An 18,941-nucleotide genomic window follows, 5' to 3' on the forward strand; every position below is an offset into this window, starting at 1 on the left:
TAAAACTATGTTTTTACATTTGTTTAGTCAGCCAGCTTCCTTATCTGGCTCTGCACTTGGCCTGCTAGTACAGTTTGGAAAGTCTTTTTCGAAGGTACTGGGGGGTCTTGAATTCATTTTGGATATTACATTCTCCCCCCCCCCCTTTCCCTGGTACATTTAATAAGAGGCACTCTGGCTTACTGCCAAAGCCTGGAGTGGATGCAGGGGAAAGGGAAACATCATTAGGCAAGTATGAGAAGCAGCCAAGGGCTCAGAACACCATAGGGCACTCCTGGTAGGCCACTCCCACAGCCTCTTCCATCTCCCCTTCAGCAGTCACAACAACTGGGGGCACTGATTTCTCAGGGACCACCCCTTGCCTGCTCTGGGTTTCCTGAGCTCACACCTCCCTAGGCTCCAGGTCTATGGATGGGGCTGCTGTGCCCTGCTAGGTGCTCTCTGGAGTTGGAGAGTGGGAGGCAGGACAGCTGGAGATCTGAAAGGAAGAGGTCAGCATCAGGGACTGACAGGATTCTTAGGCTTTGCCCCGGGTCATTAGTCCAAGTCCGAACACAAAGAGACACACAAGACACACACGGAAGCTGTCCAGATAAAGTGTCACAGTAATTCCACAGATAGAGAAAGTAACCAACCAACCAAGACCAAAACAGGGCGTCCTTAACGCAACTCCAGAGCCAAATCTAAACACAGAGAGATACACAAGACACACAGAAACCATTCTCCAGGCAACCACCATAGAATCACAGTACCACAGAAAATGACAAACACAAACAAGACCAATAACAGGGCATCCTTCAGATCCAACTTCCCAGCTTGACACCGGAGCATTCTCTAGTATTGTGGCCCACGTTGCTGAGACCACCCCAAATGAGCCCCTCTTCATGAGAAGGCCCCCCAAACCTAAGACCAACCTAAAACCAAGATAACCAGTCTTCCCCTTGGGACCAAAACCAGACCTGAAACCAGATAAACAAAAAGCAAAACAAAAAGCAAAACACAATCAGAAGGTGGTCTAGTGGAGGACACACAAGTGAACAAAACAGACCGACAGACAGAAACAGACACACAGACAGACAGGGATCACACTTTACCTCTGATATATGGTGTCTGTGTCCTCCTGAGGAGGGCCTTCCTGGACAACACACCAAATGTTGGAGTTCATCAGAAGACCCTTACTCACAAAGACCACAGAGACCGCTGCCATCGCTGCAAACCACATGAGGATTTTTTATTGATCTAACATATCAGGACTCTCCTCTCAGCATGCAGGCCAGAGGAGAGAACCAGAACAAAGAAAGAACACACTTTTTATACCTTTGTAAGGGGCAGATTTGGGTAGCAGGGTTCTCATTGGTGTAGCAAGTAACCCTTTCAGGCATTGGTTGGTTTGTATAGTGACTAAGTAACCCTTTGGCCTAGTCCCTCACTTTGCTTGCCCCCATGGTGGGCTATTATGATTTGGTCAGCAAAGTAATAGTACATTTTGAACTTATGGATCAGCTAGAAACATCACAGCTATTAATGTCAGGGGAATTCTTCCAACAAGGTCAGTGTGGGGTGAGGGGCAGAAAAATTGCTAATCTTGTTATGGCTATTTTTCTGAGAACAACTAATATTGTTTTAGTAGCTGCAGGCTTAATCATTTTGACTGCTAAAACTATGTTTTTACATTTGTTTAGTCAGCCAGCTTCCTTATCTGGCTCTGCACTTGGCCTGCTAGTACAGTTTGGAAAGTCTTTTTCGAAGGGGGAAGGTACTGAGGGGGTCTTTAATTCATTTTGGATATTACAGCTGTCGGTGTCATAGATAGTATCAGTCATTTTTCTCAAAGGAGAAGAGCCTAACTAATTCTCTATGGTCCCTTCTCCAAGGACTCTAACCTCATTCTGAAGGGCTGTACTCTCCTGATTTAGTTACTACCTGAAGGCTCTACAGCCTAAGGCTATGGGAGAGGATCTTAACATATGCCTTGGAGAAGCAGCCACAGGCATTAAGATAACATCCAACCTTCAAAGAGAAACTACACAAATGGCTACTACTATAGCTGAATGAAAAAATGTCCTTTCAAACCTAGAACATTGAAGTCTTCATCTTCTGCACCTCAGAATGACTTTGGTGGACAAGGGTTTTAAAGATGAGAGTTAGGTTAAATTAGGTCATTGGGATTCAATTCAATAAGATGGGCATCCTTAGAGGATGAAATCAGGACATGGCTCCATGCTATCATTAAATAGGTATACTGTCCTCCAAGTTTAATCCAAAGGACTGCACTATTGTTGGGGGATGAAGACTTTGGGAGACACAGGGGGTGGAAGGTACTTAGGCCATTGGGAGTACATGCTTGTAGGGGGTTGTGGGATGTTAGCTTCCCAGCCTCTCTCCTCTTCTATCTGGTCCATAAGGTAAATTGTACTACCTATACAAGATGCCCAGAACTATGAAACTGTCCAATCTTGGACAGGACTCTTATCTGTGAGCTATATAAATATTTTCCCTTTATAACTTAATTGCCTTAGGCATTTTATTCAAGCAACCTAAAGCTAATACATATAAATAGAAGAAGGAAAGTCATATATTGAGCCAGTGAGAAACTGGCTGTCTGCAATATGAAACCCCAGAAGAAACCAATCTGTCTGGGACTCTAATCTATAACTTCTCAGTTATTGTTTAATATACTCAGTCTGTGTTTTACTATGGCAGCTTACAGTGGACCAAACAGCTGTATCCTGCTAAAATGTATATGCTGAAGCCCCAGTTCTCAGTGTATATTATCTGGAGGTGGAGGTTTTCAGAGATGACTGAGTCATAGAAAGTGGAGTCCCCACACCTGGAGCTAGTACCTTTATAAAAAGACACAGGAGCTTTGGGAGTTTGCTTTTTCTACTATGAGGCTACAGCAAGAGGAGAGCTGACTGGAATCCAGGAAGAGCACCCTCCCTAGATGCCTTGTGTTCTCCAGTTTCTGGAAGAGCAAGAAGTGAATATCTGATATTTGAGTCACCCAGATTTCTGTAGCATATCTACAATAGCAGCCTAAGCTATGGCATGGTTCTAGCAAGCTCACTGCAGATGGATTGTAGCACACATGCTCCGTTTCAAAACTATTCATGAGCATCTCAGACTAAAAGCAGCTACCCAGAAGTGCATCCGTTTAAACAGGATAGCTATATGGGGTATATCCATACAGTGGGTCCCCAGTAGCCACAAGGATAAATTATTGCTAATTGCCTGCAGTAGCATCTGTGGACAACACATACACAAGGCTGAGCAGAAGACAGCAAACAGCAAAGCTCCCCTTGTACCAATGCTCACACAGTTAAGAATGATGAAAATTAAGCATCTGCGTGTGAAACGGTCACGTCCACAGTCACATAGAGGAGACCCCATCTCACTCGCTATGGTTTTCAACCTGGTGCTAAAAACTGTTCAGTTTGGAAATCTTGCCCAGATCTACAGCTGTGTGCACCCTTCTGTTTTCATACTGCAAATAAATGGAGTTAAGGGACAAAGTTCACTTCTGCCCTGGGCAGTATTTTATCGATCATCTGGGAAGAAGAACCTCAGGAAGTAAATCCCTGCATCAGGTTGGCCTGTATGCAAATCTGTGGGACAGTTTTTGGATTAATGATTGACGTGAGAGAGTCCTGCCCACTGCAGGCAATGCCACCTCTGGGCAGGTGATCCTGGATGCTACAGGAAAGGTAGCTGCACATAAGAGCAAGCCAGGAAGCAGCACTCCTTCATAGTCTCTGCTTCAGTTTCGAACTCCAGGATTTTGAGTTTCCACTCTGACTTTTCCTCAGTGATGAACTGTGACCTGTAAGCCAAATAAATCCTTTTCCTCCCAAGTTGCTTTTGGTCATGTGCTTATCACAGTACTAGAAAGCAAATGAGGACAGCTTCCAAATATAATTTTTTTAAAAAGACAATTCAAGTTTTAGACACTTTTATTCTGCTATAATTGGATTTCTCAGACTTCTTCTAACCCAACAAATTTCTAGATTAACAGAACTTGCGCAGGATGTCTGAATCAGATGCAGGTCATGATGCTGCTTATTGGAAATTCACTTCAAAACCATCCCTGTGGCATCCCCATGTGGCATCCCCTGTGGTATCCCCTCCCTATCCTGAATAGTGCTGCCGAAGACATTTTTATCTGTTAAAGAATTCAGAAATAGTTGTTCCCTATGGCATTGGCACAACTGTCCTTCACTGGTGTGTGTGTGTGTGTGTGTGTGTGTGTGTGTGTGTGTGCATGTATGGTAAAGTAACTGTGACGTTCTCAGCAATACCACAAATGGGTAAGCCTTTTCTTTCTCTTTTTAAATTTTATTTTATTATTATTAATTTGAAAATTAGCACAAAAGGTAATGGATTTCATCATGGGATTTTCATAATGCTTTGTGTATATTTTTTTAATTCAACTTTTTTTTGAAAATGTCATACAAGAATACTGGACTTATAGCATTTCCATCCCTCCCTGTTACTCCTCCAACTCTTCCTGTGTTTCCTCTATTCCCTCTAATTTAGTTTGTTTATGTGCATGTATGCATGTGCATGCATGTATGTATGCATATGTATGCATGTGTGTGAGCATGCATGTGCACATGTATGTATATATGTATGAATGTATGTACCTATGTTTAGGGATGACCACCAGGGATTGGATAATCAGTTAGGTGACTCCTCCCTAGGGAACTGACTCTTGCTCTCTCAGCAGTCAGAATTGTCTATAGCTCTTTACCTAGGGGTGGGCTCCTGTGAGATTTCCTCCATCAGTGTTGTCATATCAACTGATGCTATCATTGTGATAGTCTTCTTTAGGCAGCCATATTGAGATTTCATGTCACATATAGGAGACACTATCTTCGGCAGACACCCTGATCCTCTGTCTTTTATGATCTTTTTTTTCACGAAGGTGGTCCCCACGTTCTCTGATGGAGTAATAAGTGTCTATAGTAATATAATAATTATAATAATAATATAATAATAATACAACTTTTCAACAAGTAGATTTTAAAAAAAGACGGATTCTTTATGGACACACTAATTGTGAATTTGCAGCTGTGAATACCATAACTACCTTATTAAAAAAAAAAAAAAACAACTGAGAATTTCGTACCAGGAACAATGTTTACTGGCACTGACTGAGTGAAACGCACAACACTAAGCATTCCCAGGCTTCACAACCACTCAGACATGGGTGGTGTCATCACCCCATCTTATTGGTAGCACAATGGATGTTAAGTAACTTGTTGTGGTCTTGATCTGTAAGTAAGGCCTATAAATCCAAACCTCAGTCCCAGACTCCAAAGCCCCCTATTCTATAGTTATTGAGTTAATTGAGTGGTCCTGTCCTGAAATAGCCACTCTAGTTGTCACGATTTCTTGTCACAGTTCCTCAAGGCTTGAAAAGTCCCTCAGGTTGGCCCAGACAGACAACAACCCAGTTCTAAACACATCTTTCAGTGTCTTGCTACTTTGTGAGTTATGGGGGATGGGAGTGAGGTTGCAGGAGTCAGGAAGACATGCCCACGGGGTGTTGAAGGATAGGACAGAAATTAATGATGCAGAGGACCTTCCTCAGGGGTCCACACAGCATCCCCTCACCTGCGAAAATGTGATCTTCCCTTTCATGAGTTGCTCAGTGGGTCCCTCTGGGAATTCTGACTGGTACGCACCAAGCAGGAAGTCTCTGGAAGACATAAGGAACAGCACCATCACCAACTATCTGATGACTTCATCATGTGTCCCATGGCAGGGACAGAGGCCTGCATTTATATTTGTAGACAAACTGTTGTCAGAAAGGATGGGTCTATATAAGCCAAGGTCAAGTTTGTCCACATCGAGCCATTTTTAGCTCACATTCTTCAAAAGGCACAATTTTTTTCCCTTGGTACTTATTTGCACAGATAGTCCCTATTTTATCTTAATCTCTAATTTCTAAAAACATTTCCTGTGTTAGGGACTGAAATATCTCTCCTTCAAAATCCCTACATGGAAGTTCTACTTTCCAGTACTTCACAATGGGGCTATATTTGGAGATGGAATCGTTAAAGTGATAATGAAGCTAATGAAACCTTTGGGGCCGGTCCTAATTTAACATGATTGGTATTCTAATGAAAAGAGGTGACTTAGACACAGGCTCACACAGAACACAGAACATTCTTGGGCATAGAGAGATGATGCTATCCTCAAGCCAAGGAGAGAGTCATTGGAAGCAACCAACTGTCAACAAATCTAGTGTGATATTTTAGATGAAGACCCTATCTATGGCTGGGGACTGAAGAATCAGATGTGATTACTAAGACACTGTGATTAGATCTTCTGTGAGGTATTTCATCAGGATCAGCACACAGAGGCTGTGGTTGGGGCCAGCAGGAAGGCAAGACTGTGTCTCAAACTGGCAGCCAAACTTGGTAATATGTAAGAGCCTCTCCAACGGTATTAGTGTTGATGACACGAGAGCTGCTGGATTAAAGGGGCCGTGGAAAGCAGCTGGGCCTTAGCATTGTGTGGCAGGGTCAAGCAGGGAGACTAGCGTCAGTTGGAGTGGAGACCACAACAGATCAGAAGTATCAGGACAATGGTACAGCTACCTAGGATGGAGACAGGTATGGAGTGGAGCCAGCCTGAGCCTTTGAGACAAACTGTGTGTGCTGCAGCTCACCGCACTGGGGAGGGGGAGTCTTTAAGCCCTTGGAGCCCAGAAGATCATGAGTGAATCCCAGATGCCAGACACTGAGTAGTTACACTGCTGGGGTTTGGCTCGTCTTTGATCTGATTGTAACTGTCCTCCAATTCTTCTCTCTTGGAATAAGAATATATATAGTTTGTTTTAAACTTCAAAGGAGCTCATAATGGAGACTTCCTATTTTTAAAGAGATCTTGAACTTTTACGTGTTGAAATTTTTAAAGACAAGGGGACTTTTAAAAGTCAGACTGTATTTTATACTGTGATATTAACATGGAGATCTTGGGTACAAGAAATTAAATGAGTATTACTTACAGGGATATGCTTGTGTGCTTAATGTTGACATGGAGAAGATTGTCCTGTCATAGTTATTTATTTATTTATTTATTTATTTAGACAAATTGGCACACATCTAGACACATCTGGGAAGAGAGTTGAGGAACTGCCTCCCCCAGACCGACGGTTTGCCATGTTTGTGGGGCATTTTCTTGATTCTTGATTGATGTGGGAGAATCCGGCATCTAGGCTGAGCCATCCCTGGGTTGTATAACAAAGGTAGCTGAGAAAGCCAAGAATAACAAACCAGTAAGCACCATTCTGTCACTGTTTCTGTTCCAGGTCCTGCCTCCAGGTTCTCCCTGCTCTGAGTTCTTGCCCTGGCTTCCCTAGATGAACTGTAACCTGTAAGTCAATCATACTCTTTCCTCCCCAAGTTGCTTCTTGCCACCGTGTTTATCACAGCAAAAGAAAAGCAAGCCAGGACATCATCTTTGGTGAAAGCTGGACTTCCACCCTTCTGGAAAACTCTGTTGCTAAGCCAGCCAATCTGTGGTCTTTGTTCCGCAGCGCTAATAAATGGACCCGCCTTGCCTGTTATCAGCTGGGCCCGCCAAGCCCATTGCAAGTATTCACCATCCCAGTCATGAGAACAACTATCTCCTACTTCAGTAGTTTGTTTCTGACTATAATGGAGTTATTGTTATTGTTGTTGGTTTACTTTGTTTTTAAACAGACTAGTCCTCTCTCAGGTAAACGCAGCTCTGTGCATCTACAAAAATACATCTGTGGCCTTCACCAACTTTCTTGTGTTAGTAATGGTTCTGCCCCACTTTTGCCAACAGTGTTTTCTGAATCACCACATTAAGGTACGATCGACATCGAATTCACATGTTTTCAACCTGCCATCCAACAATTCATAGTGAACTCAGAGCAATGCAAATACCACCTCAGTCCAGTGTCAGAGCACTGCCCTCTCTGTAGTGAGATTCCGAAGGCGCTTTAGCAGTTGCCCTGCAGTTTTAAGAATCAGAGTGGAGCTGGACGCCAGAAGCTTTTATTAGATGCCTAAGCGTGTGAGGCTTGAGCTACAGCCTGTGATGTAAAAGATGAGGAAAATAACAACATCATATTTCAATGATGTATATAGTCAGGTACATTGACACATATAAATATATTTTAACCAAAGTAATAAAAGAATACAAAAGAAAAAAAAAAGAATGCTTCATCAAGTCAGCGAGTAATGAAAGGGCCTTGACAGAAAGGGAAACTGGTGAATTAAGAGATACAGGGGGCGGGAAAGCACTGTGTGCTGTTCCAGACGGCCCAGGTTACACTCCCAGCACCTACATGATGGCTCAGAACCATCTGGGACTCTAGTTCCAGAGGATACAACACCCTCTTCTGCCTCTATGGACACTAAGCATGCGCATGGTACAGAGATACACATACAGACAAAACACCCACACACATACAATAAAAGCAAAACACAAATAATGAGAGACACAAGAAAATTTCCAGGAACCTTGAGCTTTGGTCACTTGTTTGGGCAGGGTTGTTATGTCTGCAGACAGGATGGAAATGCCCAGTGCGTGGAAGAGGCTTTTTCTTTACTCTCTGAAACCTACACAGTTAGGTTAAACCTCTGATGGGTGCAGAGCCCTGCACTCTGACCTCCCGAGTTCAGTTCATTTTGCTGTGACCTACTCTATATTACACACCTGTGAACAACCCGGGTCACAGAGGAGCTGTGTGAAGTATCATCTAGTGGTATGCTAAATGCATCACTCTCTAGTCATGGAGAATTTGGTAAATAATAGCATGTATCAAGAGCACCGCTGCCCATTTGCTTTACATATCAGCTAATTTAACTGTTACCCAAAATTCCTAGTGAAAGGCAACGCCTTATTAACAAGCAGAGATGACTAAAAAAGGCAGGTTAAGCAAGCACACCCATGCACTTACACACATTAAAACATCCATCCATGCATACCCTCACATAAAATTGGGCATGTGAAGGGGCTACCTCTTGTATCCAGACAGGAACCCCAGTGGAGTGAGAGAGACACCAACCCACTCACAAAACTTTCAACCCCCAAATTATCCTGTCTACAAGAAATGCAGGCACAGAGACTGAGGGAATGGCCAACCAATAACCAGTCCAACTTGAGACCTATCTCATGGGCAAGCACCAATCCCTAACACTGTTAATGATACTCTGATATGCTTGCAGACAGGAGCATGTTTTCCTTTGAGAGGCTCCACCCAGCAGCTGACTCAGCTACAGACACAGACATGCAAAGCCAAACAGTGAATGGAGCTAGGGGACTCTTCTGGCAGAACAGGAGGAAAGATTGTGGACCCCAAAGGGGATAGGAACTCCACAGGAAGACCAACAGAGTCAACTAACCTGGGCCAGTGGTTCTCTCAGAATCTGAACCAACAACCAAAGAACACACATGGGCTGGATCTAGGCCTCATATATAGCAAATGTGTAGCTTAGCCTTCATGCGGGCCGCAAACAACTGGAGTGGTGGCTATCCCAAAAGCTGTTGCCTGTTCATGAGTTATGTTCTACTAGCTGGCTGCCTTGTCTGGCCTCAGTGCGGGAGGATGCGCCTAGCATCACAGTGCCTTGAAATGCCAGGGTGTAATACCTGGGGAGTAGGGGGTGGAACCTGCCCAGAGAAGAAGGGGAGGGGGAGGAGGGGAAGGATTGTGGGAAGGGGTGGACAGGAGGGGGGCAGTGAGCAGGATGTAAAGTGAATAATTTAAAAAAGTTAAATTAAATTTAAAAAAAAGATAAAAACCAAAAGCAAAACAAAAAATGGGCATAGCCTCACATGTGCACGCATACAAGCATGCACAAGCACACATGCATGCACATGCATACATGCATGCACACCCACACTTGCATGCACATGCATACATACATGCACACCCACACTTGCATGCACACTTCTTGGAAACTAGCTCATCATTCCTTCCTCAGTTTCCCCACCCAAATGCAGGACTCCTTTTGGGCAAGCACAAGGTAGGTGGCTTTTCACTTTTGAATGTAGTTCTCTGTCAAATTCCCATTAGCCGTGGCAGTGTGACCTTTTGAGATAGGCTTTGTAGCCACTTGTTTATTTGTGCTTCTTAGTTATTGATGTGTTTATTCACCCTGAGACAGAAACTTGTCCAGAACAGCAGCTGAGGAAGATACAAAGTCACAAGGAGCCAGAGAGGGAGGAAGCTACACTGAGCATAGGAACACTGTATTCAGCCACGGAGGCTACCTACTGTGTGATCAGCAAGGCTGAGGCCACCTACAGTGTGAACAAACAAGCCTGTCTCTGCATCCTTTGGTTTGACTTGCATGATTTCTTTTTTAATATTTTTATTAGGTATTTTCCTCATTTACATTTCCAATGCTATCCCAAAAGNCCCCCATNCCCNCCCCGCCACTCCCCTACCCACCCACTCCCACTTTTTGGCCCTGGCGTTCCCCTGTACTGGGGCATATAAAGTTTGCATGACCAATGGGCCTCTCTTTCCAGTGAAGGCCATCTTTTGATACATATGCAACTAGAGACACGAGCTCCCGGGTACTGGTTAGTTCCTATTGTTGTTCCACCTGTAGGGTTGCAGATCCCTTTAGCTCCTTGGGTACTTTCTCTAGCTCCTCCATTGGGGGCCCTGTGATCCATCCAATAGCTGACTGTGAGCATCCACTTCTGTGTTTGCTAGGCCCCAGCATAGTCTCACAAGAGACAGCTATATCAGGGTCCTTTCAGCAAAATCTTGCTAGTGTATGCAATGGTGTCAGCATTTGGAGGCTGATTATGCTGCTTGTGGACGTTGTACATCGTGGTGCGGAGCCTAGTGCGCACCACGATGTACAACGTCCAAAGCAGGAATACCGAATGGCTGAGAAGCACCTGAAAAAATGTTCAGCATCCTTAATCGTCAGGGAAATGCAAATTAAAGCAACCCTGAGATTCTACCTCACACTAGTCAGAATGGCTAAGATCAAAAATTCAGGTGACAGAAGAAGCTGGTGAGGATGTGGAGAAAGAGGAACACTCCTCCATTGCTGGTGGGATTGCAAGCTTGTACAACCACTCTGGAAATCAGTCTGGCGGATCCTCAGAAAATTGGACATAGTACTACCGGAGGATCCAGCAATACCTCTCCTGGGCATATATCCAGAAGATGTCCCAACCGGTAAAAAGGACACATGCTCCACTATGTTCATAGCAGCCTTATTTATAATAGCCAGAAGCTGGAAAAAACCCAGATTGCCCTCAACAGAGGAATGGATACAGAAAATGTGGTACATTTACACAATGGAGTACTACTCAGCTATTAAAAAGAATGAATTTATGAAATTCCTAGGCAAATGGTTGGACCTGGAGGGCATCATCCTGAGTGAGGTAACCCAATCACAAAAGAACTCAAATGATATGTACTCACTGATAAGTGGATATTAGCCCAGAAACTTAGAATACCCAAGATATAAGAGACAATTTGAGAAACACATGAAACTCAAGAAGGACTTGCATGATTTCTCTAGTATCAAGGTTAATCCATGTTGGCCTTTGTTATCATAAGAATTCAAGAATCATCAAATGAGGCAGATCTCCCAGACTCAAGCTGCCCTTATGCCTCTTCCCTCAGTGGTAATTTGAAATTACCCATTTGTTCTTTTCCTTGGGTGACCTTTCATTTTTTCTTTAATTATGTTTTCCTCCTTTCTGATTATAAAACATGTTTTTTAAACTGAAAGTTTGGAAAAAAGAGAAAAAAGTAGAAAAAAATTATACATGAACTCAGATACAATTAGTGATGTCTGGATCTTTAAAAAATTATTGTTATTACTTCTTAAATTACATGTAGCTGGATGGTGGGGGTGCCTTTAGTCTCAGCACTTGGAAGGCAAAGACAAGTGGCTCTTTTGAGTTCGAGGCTAGCCTGCTCTATAAAGCTAGTCCCAGGACAGCTAGGGCTACACAGAGAAACCCTGTCTTAAACAATAGCCTTAAATTATGTGTTTGTGTGTGCATCTGTGCATACAGGTACCCTAAGAGCTCAGAAGGGGGAGTCAGATCCCCCGGAGCCGCCTGACTTGGTTACTGGGCCTCAAAAGTTTAGCAAGAGCACTTTCTTTTCTTCCTTTCTTTCTTTTTTTGTTTTTGTTTTTTGCTTTTTTGGGGTTTTTTTGTTTTTGTTTTTCTGAGACAGGGTTTCTCTGTGTAGCCCTGGCTGTTCTGGAACTCAGTCTGTAGACCAGGCTGGCCTCGAACTCAGAAATTCGCCTGCCTCTGCCTCCCAAGTGCTGGGATTAAAGACGTGTGCCACTATTGCCCTGCTCTTCCAAAGGTCCTGAGTTCAAATCCCAGAAACTACATGGTGGCTCGAAAGAGCACTTTCTTAACTTCAGTCGTCTCTCCAGTCCCATGTCTGGATATTTTGATATATTTATTCCAGTCATTTTCTACTGTTTCCTGTTTCCTCCCTCCTCGGTCTGAATCCGAGTTTCTGATATTAGTGACTGCCTCCCAGGTTCCCGTTTCCCTGGGCTGTGGGACATTTCTGTAAACTGCTCTTGCACTAGTTCTCCTATAACGCCGGCCTTGGGCTAAACTTTCTTGTAAATTGCGGCGGGTATTTTAAAGACCCAGTTCAGTAACATCAATGCAGCAGCAAATAGCCTAGTAACGCCTCTTTTCATGAAGGACTTTTTTTTTAAAAGCAAGGTTTAATTACTTAGCATTTAGAAGGGCAGTATATCTACTCGTGCACGCTGGCATTTTAACACCAGGTAATGATTTTGATCTTGCCCAGGCTCACCTGGAAAGCAATTTGAAACCTGGGCTGGACATGTGGACAGGGCACCAGGCGGGACACTGACCCAGCGCGGGTCCCCTTACCTAGGCAGTGCCAGGGCCTCTTCGCTGCGGCGGAAAGCCCCGGCGATAGAGGGGAGGGCCAGCACTCCGTCAAGGTCGAACGCGGCCACACGCAGCGCCATGGCGGCCCGGGCTGCAGCGTCAAACTGACACAGACAGGAAGCTGGAAGGCTGTGGCCTAGAGTGGGGAGGCTGGCCGTGGGAACCTAAGATTAGGGTCGCGCCAATCTCAGCACCGCCCCTCGCCCCGCCCCGCCCCGCCCAGTACTGACACTGCCCTGCCTACTGATCAGCTGCCTAGCCGGGAGCTTCCTGCTGGATGTCCCACCCAAGTGTCAATCCTGGTCTTGGCCACTTTTTCCTGCTTAGCCTAAGGACTAGAAACCCTGCCAAGGCTCCCCAATTCTCAGACTTTGACCGTTTGGAAACAGGTTTGGTTTGGGGAGAGAGGGATCTTGCGGAGGCAGGTGGGAGGAGAGGGAATATTCCGAACATTTCCTCCTTCAGTATTTGGTCTTGATTGGCATATCCCATGGTTGTTGGGATCTGTGGAGCATCTTCTCTAAATGTGGTCCCCATCTTTGCAACCCCCTCACATCTGCCTACTTCTTCTGGCAGTGTTTCTGGAATGCGAGGCAGCCTCCTGCCCTGGTCTGCCAACCCAGAACACTTGTTCTCTTGAGGATTAAAAAATGAATTGAGTCTGCTTCCTTTTTGTACACAGTATTGTTTAAAAGTGAGCTGGGCTTCTTGGAGGTTTCTGGAATCTTCCTGCCCCTTGGCCCAGTGCTCTCCCTAGTTAAGAGGAAAAAGAGAAACCTCCCCTACTAATGAGTTAATTAACAAATCCACCGTTTAGTCCAAGGCTTTTGTGAAAGCTTACCTCCCTTACTGAAATCAGGAATTGGCTTCTTCCTTTGCTCTGGTTGCTGCCTGTTAGGTGGTGGGAAATGGCCCTACTGTGGGTTAATTTTTGTGAGTCTTTCAGACACTTCCCCTTCTTGCCTCAAGTCTTGTCTGGGGAAGTTTGTGTTTTCTGAGATTCACACCTAAGAAGCAGAAAGTGGCTGAAAATGTGGGGGTGTTGCCCTGAGAACAGAAAGAGTCTTTTTGGGAGCGCCTGTAGTGGATGGAGTGTTTAAGAAAGAAAGGAGATAGCTGGGCGTGGTGGTGCACACCTTTAATCCCAGCACTTGGGAGGCAGAGGCAGGCGGATTTCTGAGTTCGAGGACACAAAGTGAGTTCCAGGACAGCCAGGGCTATATAAAGAAACCCTGTCTTGAAAAACTGAAAAGAAAGAAAGAAAGAAAGAAAGAAAGAAAGAAAGAAAGAAAGAAAGAAAGAAAGAAAGAAAGGAAAGAANAGGAAGGAAGGAAGGAAGGAAGGAAGGAAGGAAGGAAGGAAGGAAGGAAGGAAGGAAGGAAGGAAGGAAGGAGATGGTCCTGGCCTGAAGACAGAACGGGAGAGAACGTGAGCTGGGTATGGTCCCGTCTGCCTGTAATTCCAGCATTCCAGATGCAGAGGTAGAAGGCTCAAGCACTCAGTGTCAGCCTCAGCTGCGTATAAGCTTGTATACAAACTCTTAAATAAGTCTCTGATTTGACAGACTTTCCTTTGAGTTCCAGATCTGCACATCCAACAACTTTGCTTGGCCATGAAACGGTCCTCCAAGGGTCCAGACTAAGGCTGAACTCTGCTTTGGTCTCACCTTCAACAACGGCTCCTTCCAAGAGCCTATGACTTGGTTAAGTCTTCTCTAAAGATTTGACCCCCAACCAATGGCACCGTTAGGAGGGAGCCGAACTTTGAAGAGTTGAAGGCCCAAGGGAGGTCTTCTGGTCATTGGAGATGTCTTTCAAGAATATATTGGGACCCTGGCCCCTCATTGTTTCTCTCCCTTGCAGTCTGTCCCTGAGGTGACAGGTTTTGTTATGTGCTGTTGCTTTGAGATCAATGAGGTCAACCATTCGTGGGAAGACATTTCCAAATCTGTGAGCCAGAAAATACCCTTTCCTTCTCTAAGCTAATAACCTTTGGTATTGTTATGATAGTAGAAAGTTGGCCCTTAAAGAGGAGATTCCTATGTTACTACGTAACACAAACCTTGGCCCAGCTGCTCCATCCAAAGACCTTAGAGTTGCTTACCCCTGGCTGCCCACTGAGCCACATGCTCTGACTTGGTTCCCAGTCAGCTGACTGGGACCAAGGTGGCAGCTTCTAGATCCCTGGTGGTGTTTCTTTCTTAAAGGTTTGGCTGCCTGGAAACAAATCCTTTCAGAGATTTTGATGGCCTACCTCATGACTCATACTTCATATGTCTGTTTCATCACCCATATTTAATACTTCTGACAATTATCAATATTTAACACACCTCCCAATTACTCATAATTAATACATCATGGGTTTGAAAGAGCAAAAGTGGTTTCTGTTGCACACTTCTGCATTCTGACAGGTAGAGTGTTGCTGAGGCCAAATGAATATGTTTATAACAGTTACAAAGCAAAGAAGAAAAACATGGCTACAAAAAATGGAATTCACAAACTACTCCCCTTTCTGCTCATGTGACTGGAAGAAAACTCCAGACCTGTAAACAAGAACACTGTAAGATGGATATAGCTTAGATACAGGCCCATGAACTTTGACAGAAGAGCTACTTGGATAACAGAATTAAATTCCACCCACTCTATTCCCAGTGTGAAACTAGGTAAAGACCTGTGAGCCAGGCTCACTAGCTCAGTGGCATCAGTCCAGAGGACACATGGGAGCTTCTGAACCAAAGGAGGACACGAGAGAAGGCAGTTCCATCAGCTACTGTGTGGGCAGGGATGGTACAGACCCCATGGCTTCAGTGGTCAGTTGTAGAGCAGAGTCCTCATAGATCATAGTCCTCAGGGTCCTGCACTCCCACCTGGGCTGCAGCTATTACTCTTGCTTGTTTCCTGAGTTCAAGTCCCCAAGCTGCCATGGGCCCACATATATTCTGTCATTGCCAACAAGGAAACTTCTTATTCATAACCACCCCTCCCAAACCTTTCTACAGCGTCTTCCGCATCCATTGAGCATTCAGGAACTTCAGGCCCATCGTTAGTAAAATACACCATGTCCTTGCCCTTCCTCCTCTCCCCTCCTCTCCTGTTTGCCTCCCTGCTCCTGCCATTTCTTATTGCCTGGCTTGGGGCTCTCACCTAAGGAACCTGCTTCCGCTGAGGTTCGCTCTAGTGTTCTGCTGTTTTCTTCTCTCTCTGTGCTCCTGGGGAGCGGGGGAACAAGTGGATGAGCACCAGAATCCTCACTTTGGCTCCCAGACCCTTCTAGACACAGACATTAATATCACATCATCAGAGTCTACCATGACCAGCTGACAAATTCAGCTCTTTTTTTTTTTTTCTTCTCTTATTTGGTCTCTTCTCTGTTCTCCCAGAAACCTATGGAAACTCCCCTCTCTTGCCAGGTCCCCAGAACCCTCTTGCTATCAGCCAATGTATCTCCCCCCACCCCACCCCCACCTTGCTGTTTGTCTGAATAACTGACACTCTAGTGGCTCCCAGGCTCATCAAGTGACATACTTCCACCAATGAGGATAATCCGTGCTTAAGTCCAAGGCTAGATCCTCTGATGTGCTAGAGCTGGCACCTTCTGGGGCGCACAAACAATCCTCTCAGTTGCCTCCTTATGGGACTAGCAATCCTCGCCTCTAAAACTATTAAAAACCACAAAGTTCTTGCCTCAGGCACTTGAAGTTTTAATATTAAAAGGGAAATGTTTCAAGAAATGTAGTGAAAGGACATTTGGAAATGAGATTGACCCGCTGACATCTGTCCAGATGGCTAAAGTCCAGGCTTGAATTTCAACTGCATTTGACCCCATGATTTGCTCACTTCTTGCATTAGTTGAGTTTTCAGCTCTGGCCAAGGAGAAATGAATTGTCATGCTGACTGGGAGCCAAGTCAGAGCATGTGGTTCAGTGGGCAGCCAGGGGTAAGCAACTCTAAGGTCTTTGGATGGAGCAGCTGGGCCAAGGTTTTGTCATGTACTAGGAAGATTTCTGTGAAGAATGGCGCTTGGTACAGAAAGCTGCTTCTGTCAGCCTTAGCTGAAAACCCCATAAACATCTTGCCTGACCTATGACCCCTTCCTACCCACCACGCCTTCCTGCCTCCAGAACCCTGCCATCATCAGATCCCCACATGACCCAACAGACAGGTTCTAAGGAGGCACAAAATAGGGCCCCAAATCTGCAAGATTCTGCTTGCTTCTGTCCCTAGTCAGGAGAGTGTGTATGTACATATATTCTTGTGCTGTCTGTCAGACCTGGAAGGTTTGGCTGGTGTTTGGAAGATACAGTGTGCTTTCTAAAGCCTTAGGGTTAGTCTGTATGTTTGATAAGCTACATATGGGGCTGCTGAGACAGGTCAGCTGATAAATGGGGCTTGCTGTCACCAAACCACCTGCGTTTGATATCTCAGCCCCATGTGGTGGAAGGCTCCCGAACACTGTCCTCAGGCCTCCGTGCCAGGGCACACACATGCATGCACACATGCCCACCCGATGATGACGGGTTTTGTGAAGATGTGGTAGCAGTAATCTCTACAGGCAATAGAAGACTGGATTTCCATGTGTATGATCTGCTTGCCTTTCTGCTGACACAGAAAGTGCCTGGAGGGCCTTTTCTCTTCCAAGACTGGGAGGTATCTTGATCTCCCAGGCTTTGACAGGTGCTTTGGACTCTGGATGTCAAGGTTTGAGTTAAGGATATGAGAAGAGTAACGGTTACTTCAAGGACCACGTTTTAAGACTGAGGTGCCCAGCCTGGGGGTCTGGAGAATCGGTAGAAAGTTTTGAAATGTATAACCTAGTTGAAGGGAGTTGGGTCACCGGGAATGCTCTTGGAAAGAATATTAGACCATGGCCCCCTCCTGCTTCTCTCCTTGCCTCTCAGACTCCATGAGGTGAGCAGTTTCCTCAAGCACAGCTTCCCATCACCTCAGGCTCCCAAGCAACAAAGCCAGCCAGCCTGGTTGGGAACCAATATTAACCTCGCTTATCTGTCGTTTCCTCAGGTAGTTCATGGCAGTAACAGAAGTCTAATAGGACATTTCTCAGTGTATGACATATGATAGTCACCAGTCAACCAATGGAAAACCCTGGAATGAGTTCCCTTCCAGTTCAAAGCAGTGAGTAAAGTCAGTCCCATGTCTCTGGATCGCTAGAATTAGCACACACCTAAGACAGTGCAGGACACTGAGGGAGTGAAAGTGGAGTGGCAAGAAGGTCATTAATAGATAAGAACAGATAGACAAACAAGCAAACAACAACAACAAACTAGAAAAAGAAGCTGGTATTCTATTGAGAACCTACATAAACAAGGCCCAGGTATTCCATACTTCTAGCCTTGGGATGCTGCGAGCTTATTCAGCCAAGACTGTTCTTATTCAGCACAGGTCCTCGTCTATATGGCTCTGGTCTGCATGGCCTTGGTCTGATGACCCTGGGTTACATGGCCTGGTCTACATGGCTCTGATCTGATGTCCCTGGGTTGCATGGCTCTGGTCTGCATGGCTGAGATGCAATGACTGGAAATGACTTGAACAGCAGCTCACACTAACTTTCCAGATCTGAGCACCAGCAAGCCTGACTGTTCTCGATAACAGGGCATAGATGACTTGTAAGAAACTATGTTCAAAAACTCATGCTAATTGAGTAGTGTCTCCTGAGTGGAGAATCTGCCGCCCATTGCCTTCTGCCATGGGTGCCATTGGGCTACAGCCTCCTAAAGTATACCCTCTGAAAATGCACCCCCAAGGGTAGAATGAGCACCTGTGTTTGTCTAAGGGTTATTTGTTGAAGTTCAACATTTATTTTTATTACCTCTGGACCAAGGAACTCACTTCATGGCCGAAGAATCACTGCAGGAAGCATAGAAGATGTTGGCTGGGGCAGGCACATGCTGCTAGCCTTCTCACACAGTTGAGAATCACCCCCTGCCTGAGATATGGTGCTACCTACAGTGGGCGAACCCCTATACATCAATTAACAATCTAAACAACACACACACACACACACACACACACACA

The 18,941-nt window shown here is 45.1% G+C and overlaps 2 protein-coding genes across 4 annotated transcripts in view; one reads left to right on the plus strand and one right to left on the minus strand.

Moving 5' to 3' along the window:
• Ephx2 (epoxide hydrolase 2) overlaps nucleotides 1-13,079 on the minus strand; it is a 41,822-nt gene extending 28,743 nt beyond the window's left edge. Inside the window, exons 1-2 of the mRNA XM_021181663.2 lie at nucleotides 12,889-13,079; nucleotides 5,614-5,698 (exon numbers count right to left, since the gene is read on the minus strand). Of these exons, the coding sequence (XP_021037322.1) occupies nucleotides 5,614-5,698; nucleotides 12,889-12,989 (186 nt within the window). The 5' untranslated portion in view covers nucleotides 12,990-13,079. The remainder of the gene's footprint in view (nucleotides 1-5,613; nucleotides 5,699-12,888) is intronic.
• A 67-nt stretch (nucleotides 13,080-13,146) lies between these two features.
• Nucleotides 13,147-18,941, plus strand: part of Chrna2 (cholinergic receptor nicotinic alpha 2 subunit) — a 28,517-nt gene continuing 22,722 nt past the window's right edge. For all 3 annotated transcript variants that reach the window (XM_029469314.1, XM_029469315.1, XM_021182094.1), the window contains exon 1: nucleotides 13,147-13,298. The gene's annotated coding sequence lies outside the window, so the exon portion shown is untranslated. The remainder of the gene's footprint in view (nucleotides 13,299-18,941) is intronic.

The sequence above is a fragment of the Mus caroli genome, chromosome 14 (assembly GCF_900094665.2).
Source record: "Mus caroli chromosome 14, CAROLI_EIJ_v1.1, whole genome shotgun sequence".
Classification (NCBI taxonomy): domain Eukaryota; kingdom Metazoa; phylum Chordata; class Mammalia; order Rodentia; family Muridae; genus Mus; species Mus caroli.